This window comes from Dermochelys coriacea, chromosome 13 (genome assembly GCF_009764565.3).
Source record: "Dermochelys coriacea isolate rDerCor1 chromosome 13, rDerCor1.pri.v4, whole genome shotgun sequence".
NCBI classification, from domain to species: domain Eukaryota; kingdom Metazoa; phylum Chordata; order Testudines; family Dermochelyidae; genus Dermochelys; species Dermochelys coriacea.
Genome location: NC_050080.1, coordinates 20,601,560 through 20,628,393, shown reverse-complemented (window position 1 = coordinate 20,628,393; position 26,834 = coordinate 20,601,560). Strand labels below are relative to the sequence as shown.

At 47.5% G+C, this 26,834-nt stretch overlaps 1 protein-coding gene across 2 annotated transcripts; it reads left to right on the top strand.

Moving 5' to 3' along the window:
• Positions 1–536: 536 nt before the first annotated feature.
• On the top strand, positions 537–26,743 carry KCNS1 (potassium voltage-gated channel modifier subfamily S member 1). 2 transcript variants are annotated; one of them, XM_038369840.2, is made up of 3 exons: positions 537–957; positions 7,275–8,267; positions 23,430–26,743. In XM_038369840.2, the coding sequence occupies exons 2-3, from the start codon at positions 7,302–7,304 to the stop codon at positions 23,883–23,885; spliced, it is 1,422 nt and encodes a 473-aa protein (XP_038225768.1). In that variant the 5' UTR covers positions 537–957; positions 7,275–7,301; the 3' UTR covers positions 23,886–26,743. The 2 variants fall into 2 exon arrangements, with proteins under 2 accessions (XP_038225768.1, XP_043351416.1); XM_043495481.1 differs by having other exon boundaries at positions 5,491–8,267.
• Positions 26,744–26,834: the final 91 nt, after the last annotated feature.

Genomic DNA, 26,834 nt, shown 5'->3' with positions numbered 1-26,834 from the left:
TGAATGTTATGCATGTTTAGTTTTTCCAATGACTACTCCACTACATGCGTGTCTTATCCTTGTAGGGCCTGATCCAAAGCTCACTGGCACCAACGGGCACTGACTTTGGTGAGCTGTGGATCAGCCCCAAAGTCCCTCTGCCCCTCTCTCCTCCTTTTGGTCGGTCGTCCCAGCAGATGCCCTGCCTGTTCCAGCCTGGGGAGCTCGCTCCTGGGGCTGACTTTCATGTCTGACACTTATTGGGGGCCGTTTGGAGACCGCATCTTGGGGAATCTCTTTCTCTCTCGGATGCACAGTAAGAAACAAATGCAGCAGCTATTGACTGCGGGGGGTTATTCTGCCAGAGACCCCTTACGGGGCACTTTCCCGTTCGGACACCATCTGTCCTAATTAATTGCCCCCCTCCCCTCGGGGGGTCCAGGCTGCCGCCCGGCACAGCACAGCTGTAATGCAGCAGGGGGCCTGGGCACCGGCTCCCGAGCAGCCTGGGTTCCTCTCGGGGATTTGCTGCTCGGCTCACAAGGGGAGATCCGCGCTCGGCCGAGAGGGGCAGAGGGCAGCTCGGAGCGCCTCCAATGCCCCCTGATCCCTAAGGAGTTTTTTCTCGCAGTGGATACAAGGGGAACTTCCAGACGGTGCCTAGCACTGAGCTGTCCGCTGGCTCCTGGGGCGGACGGGCTGGGCTTCAAAAGGCAGAGGATGGGCGCGGGCAGCCCGCTCCCGGGGAGGCTGGGCAGGTGCCTCGCGCTCACCCAGCGCAGCAGCGGCCGGAGGGAGCCCGCAGCAGGCACCGCGCAGCCCGGGCGCTAGGAGAGCAGGAGCGAGGGCCGGCCACACAGAGGCAGGGTCCCAGCATGGAGGCGCCAGGCTCTGGCCGGGCTCCCGGGAGAGGGCGCAGGGGCTGAGGGGCTGGTCCGGGAGGCGCACACGCACCGCTGCGGCTTGCTGGGCTGTCAGGTAAGAGAGGGGCACACGGTGCCCAGCGCCTCGGGGAGGCTTTAGGGGCATCCCCACCCCCTGTGCCAGGGTCTCTGCCTCCCCTCCCCCGGGTAGGACCCTCCCTTCCCCTCCTCCCCTGCGCAGGGTCTCTGCAGCCCCTCCCTTGGGCAGCACCCCACACACCCCCTGCGCTACGGTCTCTGTTTCTCCTCCCCTGGGTTGTTCTCCTCCCCCCCCCCCACACACCCCCTGTGCAGGGTCTCTGCATCCCCTCCCCCGGGTGGGGCACCCCCCCCACACACACACACAGACCCTGAGCAGGGTCTCTGCATCCCCTCCCTTGGGCAGCACCCCACACACCCCCTGTGCTACGGTCTCTGTTTCTCCTCCCCTGGGTTGTTCACCTCCCCCCCACACACCCCCTGTGCAGGGTCTCTGCCTCCCCTCCCCTGGGTGGCACCCCCCACGCACCCTGTGCTAAGGTCTCTGTTTCTCACACACACACACCCTGTGCTAGGGTTTCTGTTTCTTCTCTCCCCTGGGTTCTCCCCCCCTCCCCCCCACACACATGCACCCTGTGCAGGGTCTCTGCCTCCCCTCTCCTAGGCAGCACCCCATGTGCCAGGACACCCTGGCCCATTCCCCAGGCACAGGCGGGCTTTAGTGGCAGCCTGTTTTTCCCTCCCCTCTTGCCCCGGACTTTCTGGCTGCCCAGGGCTGTGGCCCTTGAGTCACTCATATGCTTTCCATGCAGAGCCACAGGCTGGAGGAGGAGGGGGCTCCCATTGGCAATCTCTGGCACTGCTGCTTCCCACCTGGAGCAGGGGCTGAGCAGCAGGAGTGGGGGGGTGGCTCTGGGCTGGGGAATCCTGCAGTTAATGTGGGGATTCCCAAGCAGGGTCTGGTGCTTCCCCATTGCAGTGAGGTTGATGCGCATTTGCTGCCACAGCCATCTGGATGGGACCCCAGGGAGATGGGAAGCCTCTCTGAGCCAGGGAGGGAGCAGGGATGCAGATCCCCAGTCCTTGGCCTGGGATTTTGCAGAAAACCTCGAGCTGCTCATCCCCATCTAATGCAGCAGTCTGAGCACCTCTGCCCTGGCCCCTTGAGGCACCTGGCTGAGCCATGGAATTAGCCCCTGGGAGACTGCTTTCTCCACTAGGGTCCAAGGAACCTCCCAGGGCCTGATCCCAAAGCCCATTAAAATCAATGGGAATCTTTCCACTGACTTCAGTGCAGCAGGCCTCCAAAGAACAAAGAGGGTGCCCAGGAAGGCAAAGGTTGCAGCAGGGACTGTGTACCTCTCCCTTCACAGGGAGTGCCCATTAGAGGCAAACTGCAGCTCTCCAGGCCAGGCTCCCAATGGCTTGCTGGGCATCCTTAGCACAAACAGAAATCAGTCAGGGGAAGAGGCAGGAGGACTCTGCAAAGGCAATTTGCATTTAATAAAATTACTGCTAAGAATTCCATGTGTGCTGCTAGACCCAAAGTGCACTTCCCCCAAATAGCCCCTGCAGACCTGCTTCTTTGTCTTCACACACCAGAAAAACAGCTGAGATATTGTGGCCATGTGTTTTAATGCAATCAGCACTACCTCCCTCCCCGCACCAAGGGACACTTTACAGGTGACTTTCATACCTGGTGCATCGTAATTCACGTACCATGTAAACATTTCTAGGATTTGACTGCAGCAGTTTGTCAAAAATATGTTCACAGAATTTGCAGGAGTGAGGATTTAGAAGTGAGCTACAATGAAAAGAAGTGTGCCTTAAAACTAAAAAATACCAGCCTTGCTAACTGCTTCTGTTGGGGAAACTTGCTTTTAATCTCAGTCAAAATGGGACGTATCCATGTTTTGGGCAAAGTTTTGAAAGCTGTTAATCTAAAGCACTCTTTACCTTTCAAGAAAAATACATATATGCATTTACTTCAGGGCTGAGATTCAAGTTTTAAGCTTCTCAGCAAGTGCATAGTACATATTTCATTCTTCCCAATATTTTCAGAGAAAAAAGGTCTTGGCCATTTTAAAATAAATGTATATACTTTCTATTTGAAAGTTTTATTTGAAAAAAGTGTGTTGTCCAAGGAAACTGTTCTAGCATGTTGTATGGATGAACTTCATATATATATGCGATATATATCTACTGCCTCAGACACCTGCTTCAAAAAGAGAATGTTTTCACAAGATTGTTTTTATTTAAAAGCACAATGCATTTTAGTATATATGAAACTTGTGTAATTCTGATGACTGTCTCCTTAAAACACTTGAAATAAATTATGTAAATGTAGCAAGAAGAGACCAGCATTATCCCAATGTATTTTTCCATTAAGGTATAGATTTTTGAATGAATACTTTAAACTAATGGGGAAATTTTGCAAATTTACATGCAATTCCAGACAGTCTCATTCATATTCATTGTACTGTAAAAAAGCTCTCCCAAAATCCATGAGAAAACAAAAGCTTATTTCTCTAAGTGTTAAACAACTCCATGTCTTATTACCTGATATTGGATATAGTGCTTAGGTCTTGGCTCAGGGCTTTTTTTTTTTGTTTTGTTTAACATTGTCACTAATGTAAGTACAAGAAAAAAAAAATGAAACCCCCCAGGGAGAGCCATCAAAATATTATTTACTTTTGCATTTCTAGACAGCGGAGTTAAATGTGGGCAGAACTAATATCACCCATTAGAAAACTAACATCAGAAGAGACCAGCTCAGATTGTTCATGACACTCCCCCTAGCCCAATATTTTCAATGCAAGAATGGGGATTTTCCCGCTAATACAAAAGGCTTGTGACCTCCACAGGCCCATTTTTCCCAAGCTGGGAAATAGCCAGGGCCAGCCTATCAGATGCTTTAAAGGGTGATGCACACATCTCGTATCTGAAGATCTTACTACAAGAAGTTATCACATGTAAAAGGAATTCTAAGATGGAGCACAGCATTCAAATGCTTTTGACACCATCCCTGACTGCAGATGCAAACCTCTGAGCGGACACAAGTTGCCTGTTCCCCCGACGTCCTGATCCAAAGTCCACTGAAGTCAGTTGAAGTTTCCATTGTTTTCAGTGACCTCTGGCTCAGGACCTCTGAGCTGCTGTTTCATGGGGTGTATGAAGATGCTCAGGTACAATGTCTGGCTCTGTCTCTTCCCCACAGAAGCTTGAATTCACAAGCATCCTTCTGGAAGGAACCTGGATTAGTCATTGCTTCACACAGATGGACTGCTAGGAAGAGTTCCATGGAGAAGATTATAGGTCATGGAAATTCCATCTTCTCCCTTAAAAGTAACATACCCCCACCACCTCCCCATGTTCGTATTTTTTTTTAAATGTTGATTTTGAAAGGACTTGAAAGGAAAGACACTGATGCAATTAAGCTCTGAGGCTCATCACAGAAAATCGCTTCCTCCAGACATAGTGAAATGTGAGCGTTTGTTTTACGCATTGATGAGCATGCTTCTTTAAGGAGCTGTGGCTCAGAGAGACAGAGTTAAAGGATTTAGAAGTGAGCTGTAGCTCACGAAAGCTTATGCTCAAATAAATTTGTTAGTCTCTAAGGTGCCACAAGAATTAAAGGATGCCTTTGCTAGGCTGTTTAGCACAAATCGGGCATTAGTCTCTCTCCCAGACCCTCCATTTCAAACCTGCCTCTGGGTTTTATTCCTATGACTAGATATGGCTTGTGAAAGGAGAACTTCCAAAGTCCCTTTCAGCTTTTTTTGTGCCTGCATCTCTGTTAACGGGCACTCCGTTATCCACCCAAGACAAAAAGGATCCTTCTGTAGCAAAAGTTGCAAGCTCCTTGTTCAACTCCAGGCTTAGGCCATGTCTATACGTGCAGTGGCACAGCTGTATCAATGCAGCTGTGCTGCTGCTGCAGCACATCTGGCGAAGGTACTCGCTGATGGGAGAGAGCTCTTCCGTTGGCGTAATAAAACCACCTCCATGAATGGCTGAAGCTCTCCTGCCAACATAGCACTGTGCTCACGAACGCAAATGTCGGTGTAATTTGTTGCTTAAAGGATTGGTTTATTCACACCCCTAAGCGACATAAATTATACCAACCTAAGCTTTCGCGTAAACCAGTGGTTCTCAAGCAGGGGTACACAGAGATCTTTCAGGGGTACATCAACTCATCTACATATTTGCCTAGTTTTACAACAGGCTATATAAAAAGCACTAGCGAAGTACGTACACAACTAAAATTTCATACAATGACTTGTTTATATTAGTCCGTATACACTGTACACTGAAATGCAAGTATAATATTTATATTCCAATTGCTTTATTTTATAATTATAGTAAAAATGAGAGTCAGCAATTTTTCAATAATAAGTGTGCTGTGACACTTTTGTATTTTTTAGGTCTGATTTTGTAAGCAAGTAGTTTTTAAGTGAGGGAAACTTGGGGTTATGCAAGACAAATCAGACTCCTGAAAGGGGTACAGTAGTCTGGAAAGGTTGAGAACCACAGGTGTAGACATAGCCTTAGAAGTGAGAAACATAAGCGATCCCTCCCTGACTCACAAAATATTCTCTCTGGATTTCAGAGACCAGTGGAAGCTACGTCCAGCCACTCCAGGCCTTGGTGTTTTGCCCAGTGACCTATGAACCCATTAGAAATCTAAAAATGTCAAGTTCTCAATGTTATAAAAAGCGCATGTCCTGGGGATGCAGTTGTGTAACGTGGTGGTGAATAAAGCTCAGCAATGTGGCTGAAGATGTCAAGGAAGAGCTTGTGTATAAACTTCCAATTGCAAACTCTTTGCTCCTTCCCTGTTGAAAAACAGGCTCTACACTCAGAGGATTAATAATTAATGGATATTACTTGATCTCATTCAATCACAGAGAGAAATCACAGGTTGGCAGCACTTAAAGGAACCTCAAAGCATCAGTAGCTCCACTTTGAAGCCAGCAAGCTTTGGAATATTACATTGAGATCTTTTGAAAAGAAGTTCAGAGCAGGAAAAATACCTCATCAGCAATATCCCTGGAGTTGAGCCTCTACTATCATCACTGTGAAGTGCTATAAGGGAATCTCTCTGATCAGAGCTCCAACCATTGTGCTGCACAGCAGCATTCACTATTTTCACTATCACTGCCCAGTCTTTCACAGGGTAAATGGCCTCTGTGTGTGGTGTTTTGTTTTTGTGCAACTTGTGTGTTTGAGAAATTCACCATGCGACTGAAGCAGAGTAGCAAAGGGACTTTTTTGACACCAGGCTGATCAAAACCATCAACGAAAAACCCTGAGAAACTCTCTGTCCATGGAGAAATTTTAATCTCTGAAACTGAGCACCAATCTAATGTCTGTTGGCAAAGAGGCCAGCACTCCTGTTCTGTCCTATCCCACCAAAGGACTACTTTGAGATAGGGTGGTGTGCATCTTGCAATGCAAACCCCTGCATGTGAGCTTGAAAGAATTCTAGTGTTAGATTTTTATGCGCAAATTCTGTTTGCCCTAGCGGGCTTTATGGGTGCAGATTCTGATACCTCTGGAATCTTTAAAAGATTCTGCAGGTGTTTGTACCAACAAAGGGCAGGTGTACAGTTTTGAGAGTTCATAAGCAGAAGCCAGGTAGCCGTCCCTCTGAAAATGTGTCTAGATGGCTTTAATATCTGCACTTTCATAATTTCTGATGTTAGTGGCAAATTTTCCACCAAAAATTTCATTGAAATAGGCACATTCCCATGAAACATTCTGATTTTGATTAAACTTCATTTTCTGATGGACGATTACTTTCTTATTAGAGCTGGTTGAAAAAAATGTCAAGAGTTTTTAAGGGTGTAAGGCTCTCTGACTGGAGAATTGATGAAATGGTGATGCTACAAGAGCTGACAGTATAAACTTTAGTCTACAAAGAAGAGGGTTTTTTAGTCATACTGTTTAAAACTCTTTTCTTTGTGGGGGAGGGGGGAAGGAATAAACCCCATCCAACGTCAATTGCTAATTATCACTTTGAACAGGGGAATCACCTCCATCCTTTCAGTTAAGATGCTGGAGGTCACAGTTAACTCCCTTATGTCTCAGTAGCCCTCAACAAAACTGGAAGCTTACATTTTGAAGGTAGAAAAGAAAAGTGGGGGAGAGGACAGAGGAGGAACCTCTCCAGAAGGGGGAAAAAAAAAATCTTTTCAGGCCTTCTGGGTAACATTTAACCCCCCCCCCCCAATTTTAAGTCCTTTGCAGATCATCTTTAAAAACACAGGGAAAATTAATCCACTGCCACTCAGGATGTATCTGGCCCATGACTTTTAACTGAACTTTTTTTTTTAAGACCACTGCTTAAAGAGACTGTACCTCTTTACTTCAACTGCACTGTATTATCTACAGGCTGAACCAGCAGCAGCTCCACTGATCATGGTCAACAAAACCTTGAACTACTGGGATCCTGATTTTGAGGACGATGTCATCAACATTAACGTTGGGGGTCTGCGAAGAAGGCTCAGCTCCAGTGCTCTTTCTAAATTCCCCAACACCCGGCTGGGGCGTTTGCTGTCCTGCGACTCGGAGGAGTCCATCCTGCAGCTCTGTGATGACTATGATGTAAGCGCCAGGGAGTTCTACTTTGATAGAAACCCAGGCTTCTTCCTATACGTGCTGCACTTCTACCAGACCGGGAAGCTGCATGTCATGGAGGAACTGTGTGTCTTCTCCTTCTGCCAGGAAATAGAGTACTGGGGCATCAACGAGTTCTTCCTGGACTCCTGCTGCAGCTACCGCTACCATGAGCGTAAGCTGGAGAGCCGGCACTACAACTGGGATGAGGAGAGCGAGGTCAGCAGCGTGGACACATCCCCCGACGAGATCTCTGACTTCAACCATGACCTGCTCCGCTATAGCACCCTGCGTTGTGGCAACTTGCGCAAGCGCCTCTGGCTCACCATGGAGAACCCAGGCTATTCCATCCCCAGCAAACTCTTCAGCTTTGTGTCCATCAGCGTGGTACTTGTTTCTATAGCCACCATGTGCATCCACAGCATACCCGAGTACCAGGTACTGGACGAGGATGACAACTTGCTAGATGACCCCATCCTGCACAACCTGGAATATTTCTGCATTGCCTGGTTCACCTTTGAAGTGTCCTCCCGTCTGCTCCTTGCGCCCAACCTGAAGAAGTTCTTCAAGCACCCGCTGAACCTGATTGACATTGTCTCAGTGCTGCCTTTTTACATCACCCTCTTGGTGGATGCGACAGTGGGCAGTGAGTCAGAGCTGGGGAACCTGGGCAAGGTGGTTCAGGTGTTCCGGCTTATGAGGATATTCCGGGTGCTGAAGCTGGCTCGGCATTCAACTGGACTGAGGTCACTAGGGGCCACCTTGAAGGTAAACGCCACTCTATGTCCTTATCTATTGCTGTGGTGTTTAAGTGTGAAAGATATGTTTGGTATTGCAATAAGGTGTAGCTGGTAGAGTATCTACAGTACTTCCACTGGGGTCCTAGCTCATGGAAGCTGGAAGGTTCCTTAGGGTTATGTCACAAATCTTGCAGTATACTAAAAAAATCTGGCATGCTAGGCACTGTGTGCTCCCCTTAAAATGCCTGTAGCACTTTACATCCACACACACACACTGCTCCCAAAGGTACACAGGCACTCACACTTGGATTTGTAGACATGCTCCAAGGAAAGCTAATGGCCATGTGACTCTCCACTATGCCAGTCTCTGCCAATAAAGTACCAGAGTGGTCAGAAAGCACAGGTGTAATGGAGCCAGTGGTGTGAATAGTTCCTGGCTTCATATGGCCTGTGTGTTCTATGAGCCACACGAGCCAAGCTAGCCAGAAGCCACTTAATGCACCATGGAGCTCAGCTGTGTGACCTACTCCCAAAACCCAGCTTCTTCAGCTTCATTCTACTTCTGTCTCCAGCATGTCTGGGGGGGCCTTCCTAGGAGCATGCTGCCAGCTCGCCTGAGGCCAACGCTCAAGCACTGGTGTCCCTCCCTCTAGGGAGATGAGGAGATCCTGGGCCAGGTCAGCTCAGTCACTCACAATGTTCTAGTGGTCTGAGTGACTGGCTAAGGTGGGCTTTTCTTGGAGTGGCAAGCAGGTGCCAAGAGAAGGCCGAAAGACTGAAGGTGCATCCAGTATAACAGGGCCTGGGACACAACAATAGGCCCAGATCAAGGCAGAAAACGTAGCTTTTTGACAAAGAGCTGGACTGAATTCTGGGCACTTTCCCTTCTACACAGTCTGTAGTCTCTCAGGCTGCAATTCTGAGGGCTGAGCTGGAGAACGCTAGCACCCTGTCCTGAGCAGGCCAGCGGGACACAGGTCCAGACAGGGAGATGCGTGAGACACTGGCAGGATCTCTTTGAGCGGACCAGATTCAGACACAGCAGAAGAGACCGCGGTTAAGCAAGTCTGGCAGGAAGAGGAGTCTGCAGACTAGGGGCCTCTATAGAAGGTATGCAGCTCTTTACTTGTTCAATGAACTGATGGGGGCTGGGGAAGAGTTTTCGGAGGTCATTACAAACCCTGCTATTAGTGTCCATATTAGGACCCCCACGAGGCCGAAATCTCCATCCATAATCCAGTCTCCACTCACCTCTTGGCCATACCAGTTCCCCCCTGCCATTCTCCATTCACCACCACATAAATAGCAGCTGCTGAGGCCTGGCCCAACCCAGCCCATCAGTTCAATCCTGCTGTAATTCCTCAAGGTCAGCTCCCCACTTGCGTCAGGCTCCCAAGCATTACTGCAATACAAACAATTAATCATAATAATAGCAATCATTTATAGTCTAAACAGTAGAGACTCACTGTAAAAAATTCCATATTGGGCACTGTGGCCAAAACCTCTCCTTTGAATTCCATCAGCCCACATGCCAGACAGAGGCACCTAAATACCATGCAGCTGTTCTCTTTACCTGCAGACATACTTCATTGTCTTTCTAGTTACTATTCAGAGAAACAGTCCTACTCCCCTTTTGCCAGCAAAGTGATATACATCTAAACTACCACATCCCAGGAGAGTTAGGGGAATAACTATACTGCCCACCCCACCTACTGTCGGACAGCAAATAAATCTTTAGAAAGCTAATGGAGATACCAATTAATCTCAGCCTGTATTTTTCTCCAGGCCTTGGAAGCTATGTCCAAAAAAAATTCATAAAGATTCCTTGCTATCAAACTGTGAGGCTATGCATATTTGCTTCCACTCCCACAGAAAAACCACATACTGATGATCCTCCTATATCCTCATCAATGTGAATAGTTCACCAGTGCAAATTTATCAGACTTCCCCCTTGTTTTCTTTCATTCCCTCTTGATGGGCCCCTCTGCAAAGAGTTATTTTCAAAGGTCTGGTCACCATTATTAGTCATACAAAATCACCATCCCATGCACCCCATATTAACTTGTCAGTACCACATACCCTTATTTTCCTAAGTGTCTGAATTTCTATTGTATGCCCTTTATCTCTAGCCAAGGAGACAGTCAGTACCTTCCAAGAAGGTATTAGAATTCAAATCTGAACTGAAATTGTCACTTAGCATGTTTATACAGCACCTGGCACAATAGGGCCCTGGTCCATGAGTTGGACTCATAGACCCACCCCTGCAATACAAATAATAAATCCTGGAATTCCTAGGGATAGGTGGGGTATCACTGTGGCTTTTAACTCTTTTAATTTCTTATTTTTCAGTACTGTGGTCACTCCAGCACAGCACACGCACCAAAACCGGCCCGGGTTCAGGAGGACTGGATTGACAGTGGTGGAATGGCTGCGAAACCTGAGAAACTGGGAAGACTAATTCTTGGACATGCACAGAGACAAAAATAGTTAGTGCTAGGGTCCCAGGGACCTATGTTATGATCCCCATATGTGGTTCTGCAGTGTATGGTCGAGAGGCCCCGTACCCAGACCAGCACACTTGAAAAGTGGTGTGATTTAAAATCACAAACCTGTTTAAAGGCCTGAAACACAACACATGTCTTAAGGCCCATGATTTCAAGTGGTTTTTAAGATTGCTGTTTCTAAAGTCATAGCTGTTCATTCTTAAGTAGATAAAACAATTCCATTTCTTTCTGAAAACCTGTCTCAAAAGTGAGCATTTATCTGAGGAATCTGGCAAAGGATGGCTACAAACGTAATGTAAAATTGTTACTTTCTTGGTTGCAGAATTCCAATAAAGCTGTAGATGTGGGAAAGGCTCTCAGAACTCTCAGTATTGCAGCTAAGTGTGAATGAGACAGCACAACAGAGCGGGGACTGACAGGCTCATTGTATCTTATGCAGGGGGTAAAGCCTGGGGAACTAGGATTTTCCTGTGTTTTGACTCAGCCTGAGCCACTGATTCGCTGAGCAAAGTCTCTCTTGATCTACTTGTGATCCCATCAAGTCCAGCTGTAACATTTGGGACAGATTGAAATCTCACTGAAAACACCAAGCCGCTGTGTCAGATTTAAGGTGTTTTTTTTTTTTGCTGGGCACGTAAATTACAAAGTATTGTTAACATTAACTTCCTCCCTTCTGAAAGCGCACACAGCATCAGAGGAATGAAAGCCCATTGACATAAGAGGGAAGTAAGGAGTTGGTATCATCTTTGGCAAGTGGACTGATTAGCATTAGTGCCACAGAGACATGAGTGGTGAGATTTCTGCTGTTCGTTATTGTAAAGAAACTCTGGATGTTCATCAAATCACCTGGGGCCTGATCCAAAACCCATTAAAGTAATGAACCTTCCCATTACCTTCTGTGGTCTTTGGATCCAGCTCTTGGTTCTGACAAATCCTCTCCAGGGGACAAAGGGCCATGGGAAAGAGGATCTGCTACAAGCCAGACCCAGCCCCACTTCACCCCTACCTCATTGACTGCTCCTAGCTATTGTACTTTATTCTGTCTCTCCAGCCTCTTATTTTTATTGACTTTCTGAACAATTGGTCCTGGCCTTCCATGCTGTGAAGAGGCTGCCTGCATGAAATTGACTTCCACAAGATGCTGCCAGTGAGGCAGCAGTGGCAGCAAACATCAGAGAACCCCTCTGCTCTAATTAGTCCCTTTCAGGGTTGGAAAGCCAATTTGTGATATTGGATGCAGCTATCATGCAATAAAGGTGAGGTGCTGTATCTCATTGAAAGTCAGTGGTAGTGCCTAACTCAGGTGCTTTTTAAAATCCCAGTAGGCATCTATCTTTGGATCCTAAATACCCTGGGCAAGTCACTTAAGGCTAGGTTTGCAAAAGTCACACAGGAAGCCTACAGCTAAGCCAGGAAGTGCATCCAAGTCTCCCGAGTCTCAGTCCAGTGCTCTATCCAGGAGAACATCCTTCCTCCCCTTAATTCTCACTTGTGCCTGGGCAGGGACCGTGATTCCAGAGTCTTATGCCACATGGGCACAACAGAATATGCCAAGGAGCGACTTCCAGTCTTCACACTGCAGTCCCTTTTGATTATTCATTTGTAACGTCACCCTAATGTCCCAAGGTGGAAGCTGAGCTTGATTTGATTTTTCTTTATTGCATTAGAGAAAATGTCTTGTGTGCTCTTTTGAAAAAGCACTACCCTGACTCACGTGAAGGCCAGTTATGGGCAAACCTCTCTGGCTTTAGGGCTCCAATTTCATCGGAGCCAATTAGTTTAGCTCCAGTAGTTGCATGGTAAGGAGTCTTCTAAAGCAGCTGGTATTGGGGTGATTATAGTAATTTCTTCCAAACCGACAGTCTCTCCTGCAAACAGTCACTTACTAGAAGCAGCTGTGTTCTTATGGAGTTACCAAGGAGCAATGCATTTTGAAAACAAACGACTGTGCGCAGGCAGCAGCCAATTTCCAAACATGACAATCTCAGATTCCTCAAGCCCCTGTGTTCTAGTCCTGGCTGCAGTTTGTAAAACTGAAATGTCTGAGTTACATAATAACTCTACTCCTACTTTTCTTGCACTCCAGTAACTCCCAGTGGCTAAACAGATACTCTTTAAAAATGTATAAACAATTTTTCTCTTGATTGCTGCCAGGCTAGGGCTGTTGAAGGTGCTGCTATGCTTCAGTCTGGAGCAAGTGTTTTATAGCCAGTTGGTAAGTCCCTGAAAATCAGGGGTTGCATTGCACACTGTGACCTAGCTTTCCCCACAGGCTGGCACATTGGCATCCACAGCTGCAGGTGATGGTAGAGGAAGATTAGCTTGTTTCTCCTTGGAATTCTTGTCAGGAGCTGTGCAGTTTGATTGCAATCTAAGCAAAGCCTTGTTTGTACCCTATTGTGGAATCAGCCTCCTTATTCTCTCATCTGGACCATGGATGTTCTTTTCCCAAGTCGCTTGCTCTTCTATGTTCTTTGGGAGCATCTGTATCTGTAAACACTGTTTAATGACTAAATAGCACAGTCCAGTAAAATGTCTGTAAACACACACCAGCTGCTGGACACCTGAACATCCACATTCTGATTTCCTTCCTCCAATGGGTGAAAAGCAAGTTGGCAGGTGCCACATCTCTGCACACACACACAAAAAATCTGCTAAGTACAGTCTCTAGTTATAATCAGAAAGCTACTGAACTGCTCCAGGAACCCTCCCATGTGAGGCATTGGGCACTCTGACTAGCCTCAGGTAATATACCTCTTAACTCAGCTAGTTCTTAATCACTTAAAGTTTAGCTCTAGGTTGGCTGGTTTTTCTTTTTCACAGTCTGCACTGATTCAGGCTGGTTTTTGTCCATCGCTGTGGGTGTGTCTTCACTGCAGAGTTACCTCAGGCTCTTACCCAGGTGTTGCCCATAACCATCCTCCCATCCATACACGCACACACACAAACCTCTCACCTCAGTTTAGTGCTTTCAGTCAAGGCAAGCTGGCCTGGCTGGGGGTTTGGGTTACAGCCCAGATTTCACTTTCAGGCTGGTAACCTACCCACTTTGCACTGAGAACATAGGCTGACTCATGTGAGTGCTGATAATCCTCCAGTGCCTACCCACAATTCCCCCTGTGGCTCCAGAAGGACAGACAAGTTCTCCCACTAGTCACTGGAAAGGATCAGAGCTGCTTAGCTTACCCCAGCACAAAGAATCATGGGATATGTCCCCAAGTGTCCTAGCAACACACAATGCAGGTGTTGTGGTACAGTTACAGTGCAGATGCAGTAACTCTGGTAGGGCTTTGCAGTGTGGCTGCTCACAGGCCCAGGCTAACTTGGGTGCTCAGACCCACTTGCCAATCCCCTGAGTGAACTCTGCAGTGAGAACACCCTAAGTTTTAGCTTCCCATTTTGAACACACGTGTGGTGTTATGTACAGCACTTCCTCCATAGGCAGAGTTTGACTTCTACACTGGGGTGGGGGGCAGCTCCAGTCAGGTCAATGAGGCCACACACGAGCAGGAAAATTCCATGCCTGCCCAAGGCTTGCAGTTTGGGGGGGCAATGCCCCCCCCACTCCTCCAAACTATGCCCATGACCTTATCTATAAAACAAACACACAAAAATACTTTGATGCAGTTAGGACTGCTGCTCTCAGAACATGCCCCTGGGTTTTGTCATCTGGCTATCCACCTGCACACATGTCTCTGTACTGGCCCACACTGAAAACGTGTCCCTTTTAGCAGTTGGGTGAAATTATATAAGGTAAGAAAACCAAGTGAAATTGCTTCCTTTTTGCTGAGTTGTTCTTGCTATGTTGACTGGCTTAGCTCCTTCTGTCAGGGCTAGAAGACAGAGTGGTTGCCATCTGCCCTGCATGCACAACTCCCAAGGTGAAATCTTGGCCCTGTTGAAGTCAATGACAAAACTCTCGTCAACTGTAATGGGGTCAGGATTTTTTCCCCAAGTTTCATTCGATTTTGAAGGTCTTCACTTACTATCTTTTCTGCTTCCAGAATGTCTTCCCTTTCTGACCTGAGCCTTCTGAGTTGTAGTTGTTTTTACACATTCCCAGCAGATGGGCAAACCACTTCAGAAGCCATAATTGGCTCAAACTCCCAAGCAAAGAAAATCCAGTCCTATGGAGGATCAACCATCTTGGATTAATCCTCCTTTAGTCTTTGGCATTTCCATCCTATAGGAAATTCCAATATTTTTAACATTTGTTTTTCTCCCAAATCAATCTGTTGACTTTCAATCCTGAAATGTTTTGTGGAATGGAAAATTCTGAAAAATTCAGATGTGTCAAAATGTTTTGGTGTTGTCTTGATTTGACATTAATCTGTGTCACTCTGAGCTGTCATGGTTCCTCATGGGAGTTTTAGGTTGGGTAAATCTTGGCCCCATGGTCCTCTATAGGCCCAGCTACTTGTCCAGACTACGTTCTCCCATGATATACTATGGTTAGGTGTAACTCATGATGTCCTGCAGCGGTCTAACCAGAGGAGATGACGGTGCACCAAGGGAGATGTAGTCAAACCTTGGCCCACTGAGGAGAATGGGAGCCATGAGGCACTGCAGTAGCTCAAGTACATGTAGATCAATGTAGAACTGACCAAACATTTCAGTTTGGTTTGACCAACCAAAATGTATCAATTCAGGTCAACCTGATGCACAACAAAATTCTTCATTTTGATTTTTGCAATGGAAAGTTGCATTTTTTTGGCCAGACATACTATGGAACATTTTAGTTTTGTGGAAAAGGCATCATCTGTTTAAAAAAACAAATTCAAAAATGTTGACAGAAAAATCCTGATCAGCGCTTGCCATCACTAACCCATCTGCCCTTTTGGTCACCCTCCCGGCCTCTCCTATCACCCATCATTAGGGCCCTATCAAATTCAGAGTAATGAAAAATACATCACGGACCATGAAATCTGGTCTTCTGTGTATTTTTACCCTATAGCAGCGGTTCTCAAACTTTAGTAACCCAAGGACTCCTGTTTTGATTTTAAAATTTGCCACAGACCTCCAAGCCCCCTACTCAGCCCCAGGCCCTGGCCCCACTCCACCCCTTCTCCCAAGGCCCCTGTCCCACCCCACCTCTTCCTGCCCCTGCTCTACCCTGCCTCTCCTCTTCCCCACCTCTTTATGCCACGTCCCCTGAGTGCACCCTTTCCCCCAATCCCTCCCAGCACCTCCTGCACGCTGGGGAACAGCTGTTCCCCAGCGTGCAAGAGGCACTGGGAGAGAGGGGGAAGAGTTGATCAGTGGGGCCAGTGGCCCCAGATATGATTCCACCCGTTCCTCCCCCTCCCTCCCAGGGCCTCCTGCACTCTGTGGAACAGCTGTTCCCAAGCGTGCAGGAGGCACTGGGAGGCAGGGGGAGGAGTTGAAAGGGAGGGCCTGTGGACCCCCTGGAGTACCCTCACAGACCCCAGTTTGAGAAATGCTGCCCTATACTATACAGATTTCATGCGGGAGACCAACATTTCTCAAATTGGGGGTCTTGACCCAAAAGGGAGTTCCAGGAGGTGGTCATGGTATTGCCACCCTTACTTCTGTGCTGACATCAGAGCTGGGCAGTCAAAGAGCAGTGGCTGTTGGCCGGGTACCCAGCTCTGAAGGCAGCACCCCACCAGCAGCAGTGCAGAAGTAAGGGTGGCAATACCATAACATGCCACTCTTACTTCTGTACTGCTGCCTTCAGAGCTGGACAGTGGCAGCTGCTGACTGAGGGCCCTGCTTTGCAGATAGCAGCGCAGAAGTAATGGTGGCAATACCATACCATGCCATCCTTACTTCTGCAGTGCTGCTGATGGTGGCTTTGCCTTCAGAGCTGGGCTCCTGGCCAGCAGCTGCCACTCTCCAGCTGCTCAGCTCTGAAGGCAGTGCTGCCACCAGCAGCAGCACAGAAATAAGGGTAGCAGTATCACAAACCCACCTATGATAACCTTGAAAAGAAAAGGAGGACTTGTGGCACCTCAGAGACTAAACAATTTATTTGAGCATAAGCTTTCATTAGCTACAGTTCATGCTCAAATAAAATTGTTGGTCTCTAAGGTGCCACAAGTCCTCCTTTTCTTTTTGCGGATACAGATTAACACGGCTGCTACTCTGAAACCTATAATAACCTTGTGACCCCACCACAACTCCTTTTTAGGTCAGGATCCCTACTATTACAACACTGAAATTTCACATTTAAATAGCTGAAATCATGAAATTTATGATTTTTAAAATCCTATGACCATGAAATTGATCAAAATGGACTGTGAATGTGATAGGGCCCTACCCATCATCATTGATCCATCCTCCTTCAATCACACAAAGGTGCTCTCTTGCTAACCTAAGTGTTCAGGCAAGCAACAGCTGCTGAATGCTATCCTTACAGATGGTACAGAGATTGACTTGGTCAGCTACAGTGGGAAGTTACTGTTGTGTTCGTTTTTCCCCGTGTCTAAGCTGCTGGGGCTATCCCGGTAACACATGGGACTGGAATGGAACTGCTTGGACATTAAGTCCAGCCCTCTGCTATCACAGGTAGCCCTGTCATATAATCATGTTTGTAAATTGCTCAAGCATTAGCAGAGAGCTCGAGTCTTACGTGACCAGTGCATGTTTTCCAAGGTTGCTGAAAAGAGTTATTCTCTACTGCCGTGCACAAAGACCTGTTAACAATAAGGCCCAGCAGAGGCAGCTGTGTAATTCCCAGTACAACACTTGATATTTAACACCAGGGCCTCCTCTTTCTTCAGCCCTCTTTCAGATGCTGGATATAGGTTCTATCATGTGTACAGCACCATAGGTTAGCATGATGGTTGCTGCTTTCTTCCCTTTATTTATACCCTCAGGACTCAGTCCTGTTCCCAGGGCATGGACGCACATCATGAGCCCCTTGTAAGATCAGCAGCTGCATGTTTGTACTGTGCAAGCCCTGGAGTGCAGTGAGGTGCATGACCTAGTTATTGGAGAGTATGATCAGGCTCTAGATGGAGTGGTCAGTTGTTACTGCAGAACAGGAACATTGGTCATTTACTCTAATTCAGTGGGGGGCAACTGCAGTTGCAAGGTATTTCCAAAACAGCTGCACAGAGTTAGGGTGACAGCTACATTAAGGAGGTGCCTGGTGTATTTTGTAACTTAAGAAGCAAGTCTAGTTGCTGTACACAGACACCTGCAATAATGCACATCGGGGCCCTTTGCTTTCTGGTATCTTGCTTCTCTGTGCTCCAGATCAGAAGGAAACACACTTTAAAACTCAGTTGTGTTAAAGCCATTTCTTCCTGTGCTTACCGACTGAGGTTAGGGTCCTGGGATTCTGCAGCAGCTGATGATACCTGCCTACAATGCTGTACTTTAGCTATGAGTGAGAAACGCAACGCCCTGTGGGCATGAACACTGGTTTTAACAGATCAAAAGCCTTCCTGAGCATGGACAGGGGAAGTCTCACACTTCCGCAGTCCCCAGCTGGTGTTTCTGCACTGTTGCCTTATCATTGATTTTCTGATTTAAGGAAGTCAGAGCATAAAAGGATCCATTTGAATGAGCAGTTCTGTTGTTCACACATGCGATACTGACACACACATGAGCGATGCCATCACCTCTAAGGATCTGGAGTGATGAAGTGGCACGGATTCCTCAGCACTGCATGGAAACCCCTGGAGAAGTCATGCTGCTTTTCCTGTGTCAGCAGGCAGAAACAGGGAGGAGTGGCTGTTGTCTCATGGTGGCGGTCCATCCAGTCCTTGCCAGTTCTGCGTTAGTTCAGTATCCGATACACACTCTTCTCAGTGAAAACAGTAGAGCGGGCATTGCCTCTTTGGTTTGGAGACCTGAGCAAGGCAGAGCCAGTGTGCAGGTTGGATCACAGAAACCCCCTTGGGAACTGCCAACTGATGTGCCAAGACTACTTCTGCCCCTGCTTCTCTGCCCTGGCAGCTTGGGACTTCAGTGCCCTGCCTAGTGCAGACCCACTAGCCTGGTGCAAACCCAGACCCAGGTCTGAACCACGTCCCACAAACAGCAAGGTTAATTAAAAGCATCTTAAGAAGCGTTCCTGTCTTCAACACTGATGACCGACTGCCAATGGGGTTCAAACCCCAAATAAATCCATTTTATGATGAGTGGGAGGGGAGGGAAATTTCTTCTGTCTTAGCTACGATCTAAATGCTTTACTGGGGGTCGGGGGGGTGTCAACTTCACAGGACAAGGATCGTCCTGTGAGAGCCTCCTGTTAGGAATGATTCTGTTCTTGTGCTTAAGGCATCAAAGAGAGTCAAGCAGGGGGGCAGGAACAATTTGTATTGTGGGGGTGCCGAGAGCCAAACTGTAAACCCTGTCTATAATGGAAACCACTTCAAGCCACCCCTAGTTCCAGCATCTATGAAGTCAAGTGGCGGTTTTGCTACTTCCATGGACATCTGGACAGACTAGGATTCTCTGACTTCTTTCTGGCTGGTTTCAGGCCCCGGAACAGCTTGGAGATGACGTTGGTCCGTGTGATGGATGGTCTCATTTGAGTGATGGATGGGAGACAGTTTTCCATACTGATAACGCCTTTTTCTTTTGAGACCATTGATCGCTAGCCAATGTTGAGCTGCCTGTGTGGAGTCTGAGTAGCTGGGGTGGATGGTGTGGTGCTGTAGCTGTGAGTGCTGCTCTATGGATAAACCGACTCCGGGGCTATCAGGTCAGCACCTTTCACTACACTAACATAGGAAAGAACAGTACTGAATAAGACTGAGGGGGAGTGACTCCCAGCCTGAGAGGGGCTTGGAAAGTTGGGGACTGTGTTTGCGTCAGAGGAGCAAGTGTGATGCAGGGGGAGCAGGAAGAGAAGAAAAGCAAATGGAGATTAATCTCATTTTGTTTAATATCATTCTGCTGAAAGGTGTTAATAGATGCCATTCAGCAGGTCTCTGATCTATAAACTGTTACAGACCTGGTTAAAGCCTAAGCATCCTTCATTCAGGCAAAATGGAAGGAGCAATTAAATACTTCTTTATGTTGTGATAACTGAAACAATAGGAGGCTACTGTCCAAAGCACTGGGACACGCTGCAAAGCTTGAATAGAGCTAAGGCCATGTCTACATTACAGGTGCTGCAGCAGCACATGTACGGCACTGTAGCGCCATAACATAGTAGACACTTCCTGAAGCGACAAAGGGGTTTTCCCATTGCTGTAGGTAATCCACCTCTGCAAGCAGCAGTAGCTAGGAAGATGGAAGAATTCTTCCATCAACCTAGCTGTGTCTATATGGGGAGTTAGATCACCATAGCAACAGCTCTCTGCCTTGAATTTTTCATACCCGTGAGCATCGTAGCTATGTCAAGCTAACTTTTAACTGTAGACCAAGCGTAAGCCATGTGGTCTGAGGGATTGCCCTAGGACTGGTTGCACATGCAGGGGTTCAGGGATTGATAGGTGACCCATGTGACAGAGAAAGCCAGCAGAGAAAGCAATGTTTCCAGTGTTTAATTACCCTCATTGTTAATAATTTGCACCTTATTTCCGAGCTGAATTTGCCTATCTTCAGCTTCCAGCTGTTGGATCATGTTATACCTTTGCTAGACTGAAGAACCCATTATCAAATGTTTGTTTTCATGTAGGCACTTATAGATTGTAATCAAGTCACCCCTTGACCGTCTCTTTGTTAAACTACATAGATTGAGCTCCTTGAGTTTATCACTATAAAGCAGATTTTCTAATCCTTTAATCATTCTCATGGCTCTTCTCTGAACCCTCTCCAATTTTTCAACTTCCTGTTTGAATTGTGGACATTAGAACTTGACACAATATTCACAGAGCCAAATACAGAGGTAAAATGATCCATTAGCTTTCTTTCAGATTTCTGGAACTTCCCCAGTCTTCCAAGACTTATTGAAAATCAACATTAATGGTCCAGTGAACTCCTCAGCCATCTTATTTAAAGCTGTGAGATGTAAGTTATCTGGATCTGCTGATTTACAAAGGATTAATTTTAGGAGGATGTTAAAACAGCAACCACTGAGTGGAATGGAAAGAGATATGATATGACTACATCATTTGGTTCCCTACCCCCATAGAGAAATATTTAGTGAACACTTCTGCCTTTTCTGCATTATTAGTGATAATTCTGTCATTTCCATCTACTATTGAATCAGTACCATTGTTAGGATTCTTTTTGTTCCTAATATACTTGGAAAAAACTCATTGTCCTTAACTCTGCTGGCCATAGAATTCTCCTGGTTGGAAAATGCTTTATTTCTGTTCAGTGAAACCGGGTTCCAAACGACTTAAGCTAAACCAAACTAAACCACTCTTACACTGAAATGAATGTCCACATAGCCTTTGGTACAGGTTTAATTATCAGTTTAAATTCACACCTTAAGTGATACCAGTGTGACTACCTTGTGTAAACAAGCCCAGTAGAAAACATCCCATCTTTAAAAATTTCCATCTTTTTCCTGTCCCACCTTGATCTACCAAGACTCAGGAAAGACTCCAGATCAGTGCAAGGTAACTATCCCTGGGGGCTGGTAAGTGACAATAGATGACATGCTTCTGTCAAAAGCAGCCTGCCCATGTTTAAGAAAGGAGATTGTTAAAAGGAAGAAGCTGTCACTCTGCCTGTCAGCTCCCCTTGGGATCATACAGCAAACATTGCCAGGTGAATAGAAATAAATCTCCACCAAAAGTATGAGCTTATTCAAAAGGTTTGAAGATGTTATCAGCCTCAGTTAGAGGAGCAAAGTGGGTTCATCAATTCAGTCAGTACAGCTCTCATTAGCCATTTCTCCAACACCCAGCAGGATGGGGGCTTTCTAAAGTAAACAGCCCTTCCCTTGCTAGGTGCAGTCCCCCTCACTCCTATTCCTTCCCAAGAACACAAGACTTCCTCTCCTGCCAACAACACAAGAAAATTATTTCAGTGGGGGTGAAGCTTCCCATTAGAAGTTATCCAGAGTCCTGCCAAGATAAAAGGAGAATGTGTCCAAGTGTAATTAGAGGAGACCATATTAGCAGGGATGATGGGGGAAGGGGTGGGAAGCCCCTCTATTTAGAAGCTTTTCTGGGAAGAATATTTTTCTTCTCCTCCCCAAAGGCTGAGGAGTAGAAGCTGAAAGTAAAGTAATGATTACTATAAAAAGGTTAGAGCATAGTATTGATTCAGGAGGCTGCGTCCCATTAGCTCCAGGTGTAAATTACATATATATCCAGAGATTTTATTTCCTGTAACCCTTTCTCTGCAGCATTGATCTCTGGATTCTTGTGCCTTGATTAGTTCCTCCTGTAGCAGCCTCCCCCCACTACCCTCTATCTCCATGTTGTGTAGGATGAGATCTGTATCTCTGAGCTGTCTGCACTGCTCTGTGTTTTGACTTCCATGTGCTGTCGCTGTGCTACTGTCCCTCCCGATTTGTCACTTAATCCCTGCCTATAAATAGCAGGCTGCCCAATAGCTCTCGTTCAGCCCACGTGACTCTGCATTCCTCGCTTCTGATGAATCGTGCCCGCTATTTCCCACCTGATATGTGACAGCGCGACATGCAGTGGTGATATTGACGGATTGACACACTACGGACCTGGCCTGTTGGCATGACAGCAGCTCAGAGTGGTTGGTGCATGGATCCGTCCCTCATGGGGTCTGGTGGTATGGAGGAGGTACAAAGAATCATCAGGAGGCTCCCAGACAAGCCTTCCATGAAATGGCAGTGACAAACAATGAGAGAAAACCACACTAGCCTTGCCTGGCTCATGCCCTTCTCTTGAGCTGTACAGCCACTGGCAGGGCCTTGCTCATTGCCCAGCATCTGGCTCCATGGAGGTGCTTCCTTCCTATTATGAATGCAGGCTTACAAGTGGTAAAAGGGAAGAGAATGACAGATATTGATTCGCTACTGGGAAATCAATTGTGTCCCTGACAAATGGTACAGACCCCAGACAGGTTCGCATCTCAGCTGCATACAAACCAGAGTCTAGTCTAAAGCATCAGTGAAACTCAGGCCATTTGGACTCCAGTAGCTCAGTGCAGAAATTCCATGAGCGCTAGGCAGGAGAGTCACTGGTCCCTCCTTGGTTCATTCCTCCTTCATAATAACCCCACTGGAAATGGCCAGGGCTTTGCTGGTTGATCCTGCAATAGGCAGGAATTGGAATCAGCAGCGCAGCTTGAGTCAGACCTGGAGAGGTGCCCCAGCAGGACATGGATTTCAGGGACCCTCAGTTGCCCACATACGTAGATCAAACTGGTGCCAGCTCTTGGACAGACGGCAAGAGAACACTCTACCCAGCAGCTGGCTCAATTGCAAACAATTAGAATAGCACAAAGCTCCCCCACCCAACAAGTGCAGAATTTTGTCTCCAGCTCAGCTTCTCTCATTCCCAAAGAAATGCCTTTTCCCAATACGGTGGGAACCTGAAATCCTCTACTGGAATATTTAAGATGCCCACACACCAGAGTGAAGGGAGAGAGACTGCTAGTTCTAATTCAGTGGAATGGATTCCTGCCTTCCCGTGTGACACCAAGGCAAAGAGCAAAGTTCCAGGGAAAGAACATGAGACACAAGGCAGGAGAGCCAGTCGGAATATTAGAGAACGAGAGGGAGGGATGTCGGAAGCAAGCCTGGTTTGTATTCATGCTCATTAGGTCTTGTTTTCTGGCCCCATAGACAGCGTCAGGGCCTCTGCTGACTCACCCTTTGCTTTGCCTTTCAGCACAGCTACAGAGAGGTGGGCATCCTGCTGCTCTACCTGGCGGTGGGAGTCTCCGTGTTCTCCGGAGTGGCCTACACAGCCGAAAAGGAAGAGGATGTTGGTTTCGACACAATCCCTGCCTGCTGGTGGTGGGGGACAGTCAGCATGACAACTGTGGGCTATGGCGACGTGGTGCCGGTGACCGTGGCCGGCAAGCTGGCAGCTTCGGGATGCATTCTGGGTGGGATCCTGGTGGTGGCTCTGCCCATCACCATCATTTTCAACAAGTTCTCCCACTTCTACCGCAGGCAGAAGGCCCTTGAGGCTGCCGTGCGGAACAGCGACAAGAAGGAGCCCGAGGACTCTGAGAATTATCCCAGCCAGAACCATGACTCAGAGGCTCTGGGGGAAGCCGTCCAGGTGGAAAGCAGAAAGGATTTCCGTGACCTGACCAGAGACACCCTTCCTGCTCACTGACTGTACTGAGGCTAGAGAGTACGGCTCCTCTCTGGCACCTTCTGTCCTGGAGACGCATGGCAGCAAGGATCTGGTTTGTTTGGTACTGTCCCTTCTCCCCTCACCGCTTCTCTCACTGGAAGTGAACAGGAGCGGAGACTGCAGACCTGCTCACGGAGTGCATTGTCCTTCTGCCAGGATGATGAAGCTACCAGAACTAGAACAAGAATGACTCTGTAGTGCCCAAACTATCCGGACATTCATCTGGCCTCCCTTAGCACTCCACACAATGTTGGACTTCATCCTCTGCTGAGCAAGGGCCATTCAGAGCCAAGGGCTCAAAGCAGTATGCCCATCAGGTGCCAGCAGTTTGTCATCTTGAGTGGGGCAGCACGCAGCAGCTGTATCCATTTGGGCACTTCTTGAATTAACCATATTTACTGTATTAATGGCAATGCTGTCAGTGCCCCCAAAATGACCTATAAGCAGGTGCTGTGAAATTTGGAATTAAACGTAATGCACTTAGAAAAGGAAGCCAACGGAAGAAACAGGAAGACCTCAGTGTATCCAACTAGCCTCCAGGAATGGTTACCAAAGTCCTTGGTTAGCTAGGGGCAATCATCCTGCAGCCTAACGTTCTGTCATTGTCCATCATAATGTTAATGCCCAGTCCCTAGTCCCCTTCCTCTCCCTCCCCTAGAGAAGAAGTGAAATCCAAATTGCAATAGTGTTCACAATGGAGAAAGTTGCCAAAGGAGGGGGATGGAATTCACGGCCTCACAATGTCTTCTCTGCAGCACTGGAGTGTGATGAGTAAGCCCATCTCAGACCTGGCTGGTTGCCTTGTGGGTATACAGTCAGGGCTGATATAAATGCTGGGTCCCATCCTCCTTACAGCTTCAGTCCTGGAAAAAGCCTAAGCTGGTCATATCCTTTCAGTAAATAAAGAGGAAAAATAAGGGTGATAAGTTAATGGGCCTAGATACCGTGGTGAGGGGCGTACCAGGAAAAGAGAGAGAGAGTTACATAGGATGTTCTGTTTTACTACTAGTGCATAGCTGAAGCTGGAATCATCCTCAGGTGTCCTTGGAAGGACCCTCATCTCAGCGCATGCGTTTGCCTTCATTAGTGACATGCAGTCATGACACTTGCTGTGTTCAGAGCTTCATCCCCCCAAGGAGCAATGTTCTGGAGAGAGGCAGAAGGCTATGTTTGCCCTGGGCTCTCTGACATCACCTGGGAAGTCCTAGGAGAGATCTCAGGCTGTGAGATGACTCCATGTTTGCCAGCATTCTCCACATGTTCCCCAGCCTGGCACTGAGCCACATAGCATACCTGTGTGAAACTGGCATGGTGTGTATTGGCCAGACAGCCAGCAAACCCACTGCTCACACCAAATCTGCCCCAAGAGATGTGTAGAGTGTGTGTTTGTTGGCAGAGCTTGCCAGTGCTCTGATAGGAAAGCCCAGGAGAGAGCAGCTTTGCAAGAGATTTGACAGATGTAGCAAGAAGAGGCAATGTCATTGCTGCATGTGTGATGCCCTAAAGCAGAGTGATAAACCATGGCCTGTACTTAGACACAAGCTCTATGATCCCTATAGGGTTTTTTTCCTTCATTCTCACAGCTTTCTACCTCTGGCGAAATTGCCGAGTACTGGCCATTCTGCTGTTTGCAGTGACGGTTTGCTGCAGGCTAGTTACGTAGTGAAACAAAACTCCAATGCACTGAACTGCTGGACAGGGTATTCTGCTGTGTCTGGGTAGGGCTTGTGAAATCTCCACACTTAGTTTTGGTTCCAAATTCAGCCATCTCTCGCTGACCCTCCCCACTGCTCTCCGCTGCCTCCTTGGATGTACTCCAGTCCTTTCTAACTGTTACCCTCCAAGGCTTTTCAAACACCTCTTTGGCCCTTCCAGGACCCACCCCCCTGAAACTCCTCATTCGCATGGTTTTGCTCTACTCCCCACCCCACACCTGCATACAGAGAGTGGCTAACGTCCATCCCCAGATCTCTGCCGGGATGCGTTTTTGGTTCCAGAGACACATTTTTAGAAGCAGCCAAGGCCTCGTTTTGCTCATTCCGATCCCTAACTTTTAGAATCTAAGTTGCCCAGCACATTCTTGCACCATCACTGTCCCCCTCCTGAACCCAGCTCGCAAGCACAGGTGCTCATCGCTTAACACTCCTGCACCCCCATTCCTTACAACAGAGTTTATCATTTAGCAGAGCGGAGCTGGGAGCTAGCTCCAGAACACAGTGTGCACATCCAATGGGTGATCTGACTGACCCCAGATTGAAAGAAGAAAGCATTGACTACCATGTGTGGCCTCCGATTTATCAGCTCACTAATGGATAGGAAATTGGGGTGCGAGGTGGGGATTGCTGGCAGTTCCAGCCCCCAGTAAGGCTAAGCCCTGAATGTAGATGGGGGGAAACAGTCCCTGTGGGTTAAGGAAGATTGAGACACGTTGGCAGAAGAAAGAGAGCACTTGATGGGGGTGGGGGGAAGTTCAGACACTGGTTGTCTGTGTGTTTAGCAGAGTTTCAGGCTCTGCCAGGCTGCACCTTTCACCAGCCACAACATTACTTGAGAAAATGCTAACTTGATTATGCTATTCCAGCCCTGGACTTCCTGTCCCCAGCTTTGCTGATGCCCCTCACTTCTGACCTGTACCCCACTGCTATTCCATTCCTGGGCTCCAGCATGCAGCGCAGCCCATCCTCTGCAATCCTGACCCGGGCACACACACCCCATTGCAGTTCTGCAGTGTCCCTTTCCCAGTTGCCTGCACTTCTTAGGGCTGGGATGCGGTGCCAGGGCAATGAAGATATCAGTTCTCTAATATCCCCTGAAAACTCATCACTAAGGCTAAGATTTTGTCTACTTTTAGTAAAAGTCACGGACGGGTCACAGGCTGCGTGATATTTTATTGCCCGTGACCTGTCCGTGACTTTACTAAAAATAATC

What these genes read in the sequence shown, in the direction of transcription:
- KCNS1 (XM_038369840.2), top strand. Translation starts at nt 7,302, where the DNA reads ATGGTCAACAAAACCTTGAACTACTGGGATCCTGATTTTGAGGACGAT. An exon ending in CACTAGGGGCCACCTTGAAG is followed by an intron (nt 8,268 to 23,429) that starts GTAAACGCCACT and finishes TTTGCCTTTCAG; the next exon opens with CACAGCTACAGAGAGGTGGG.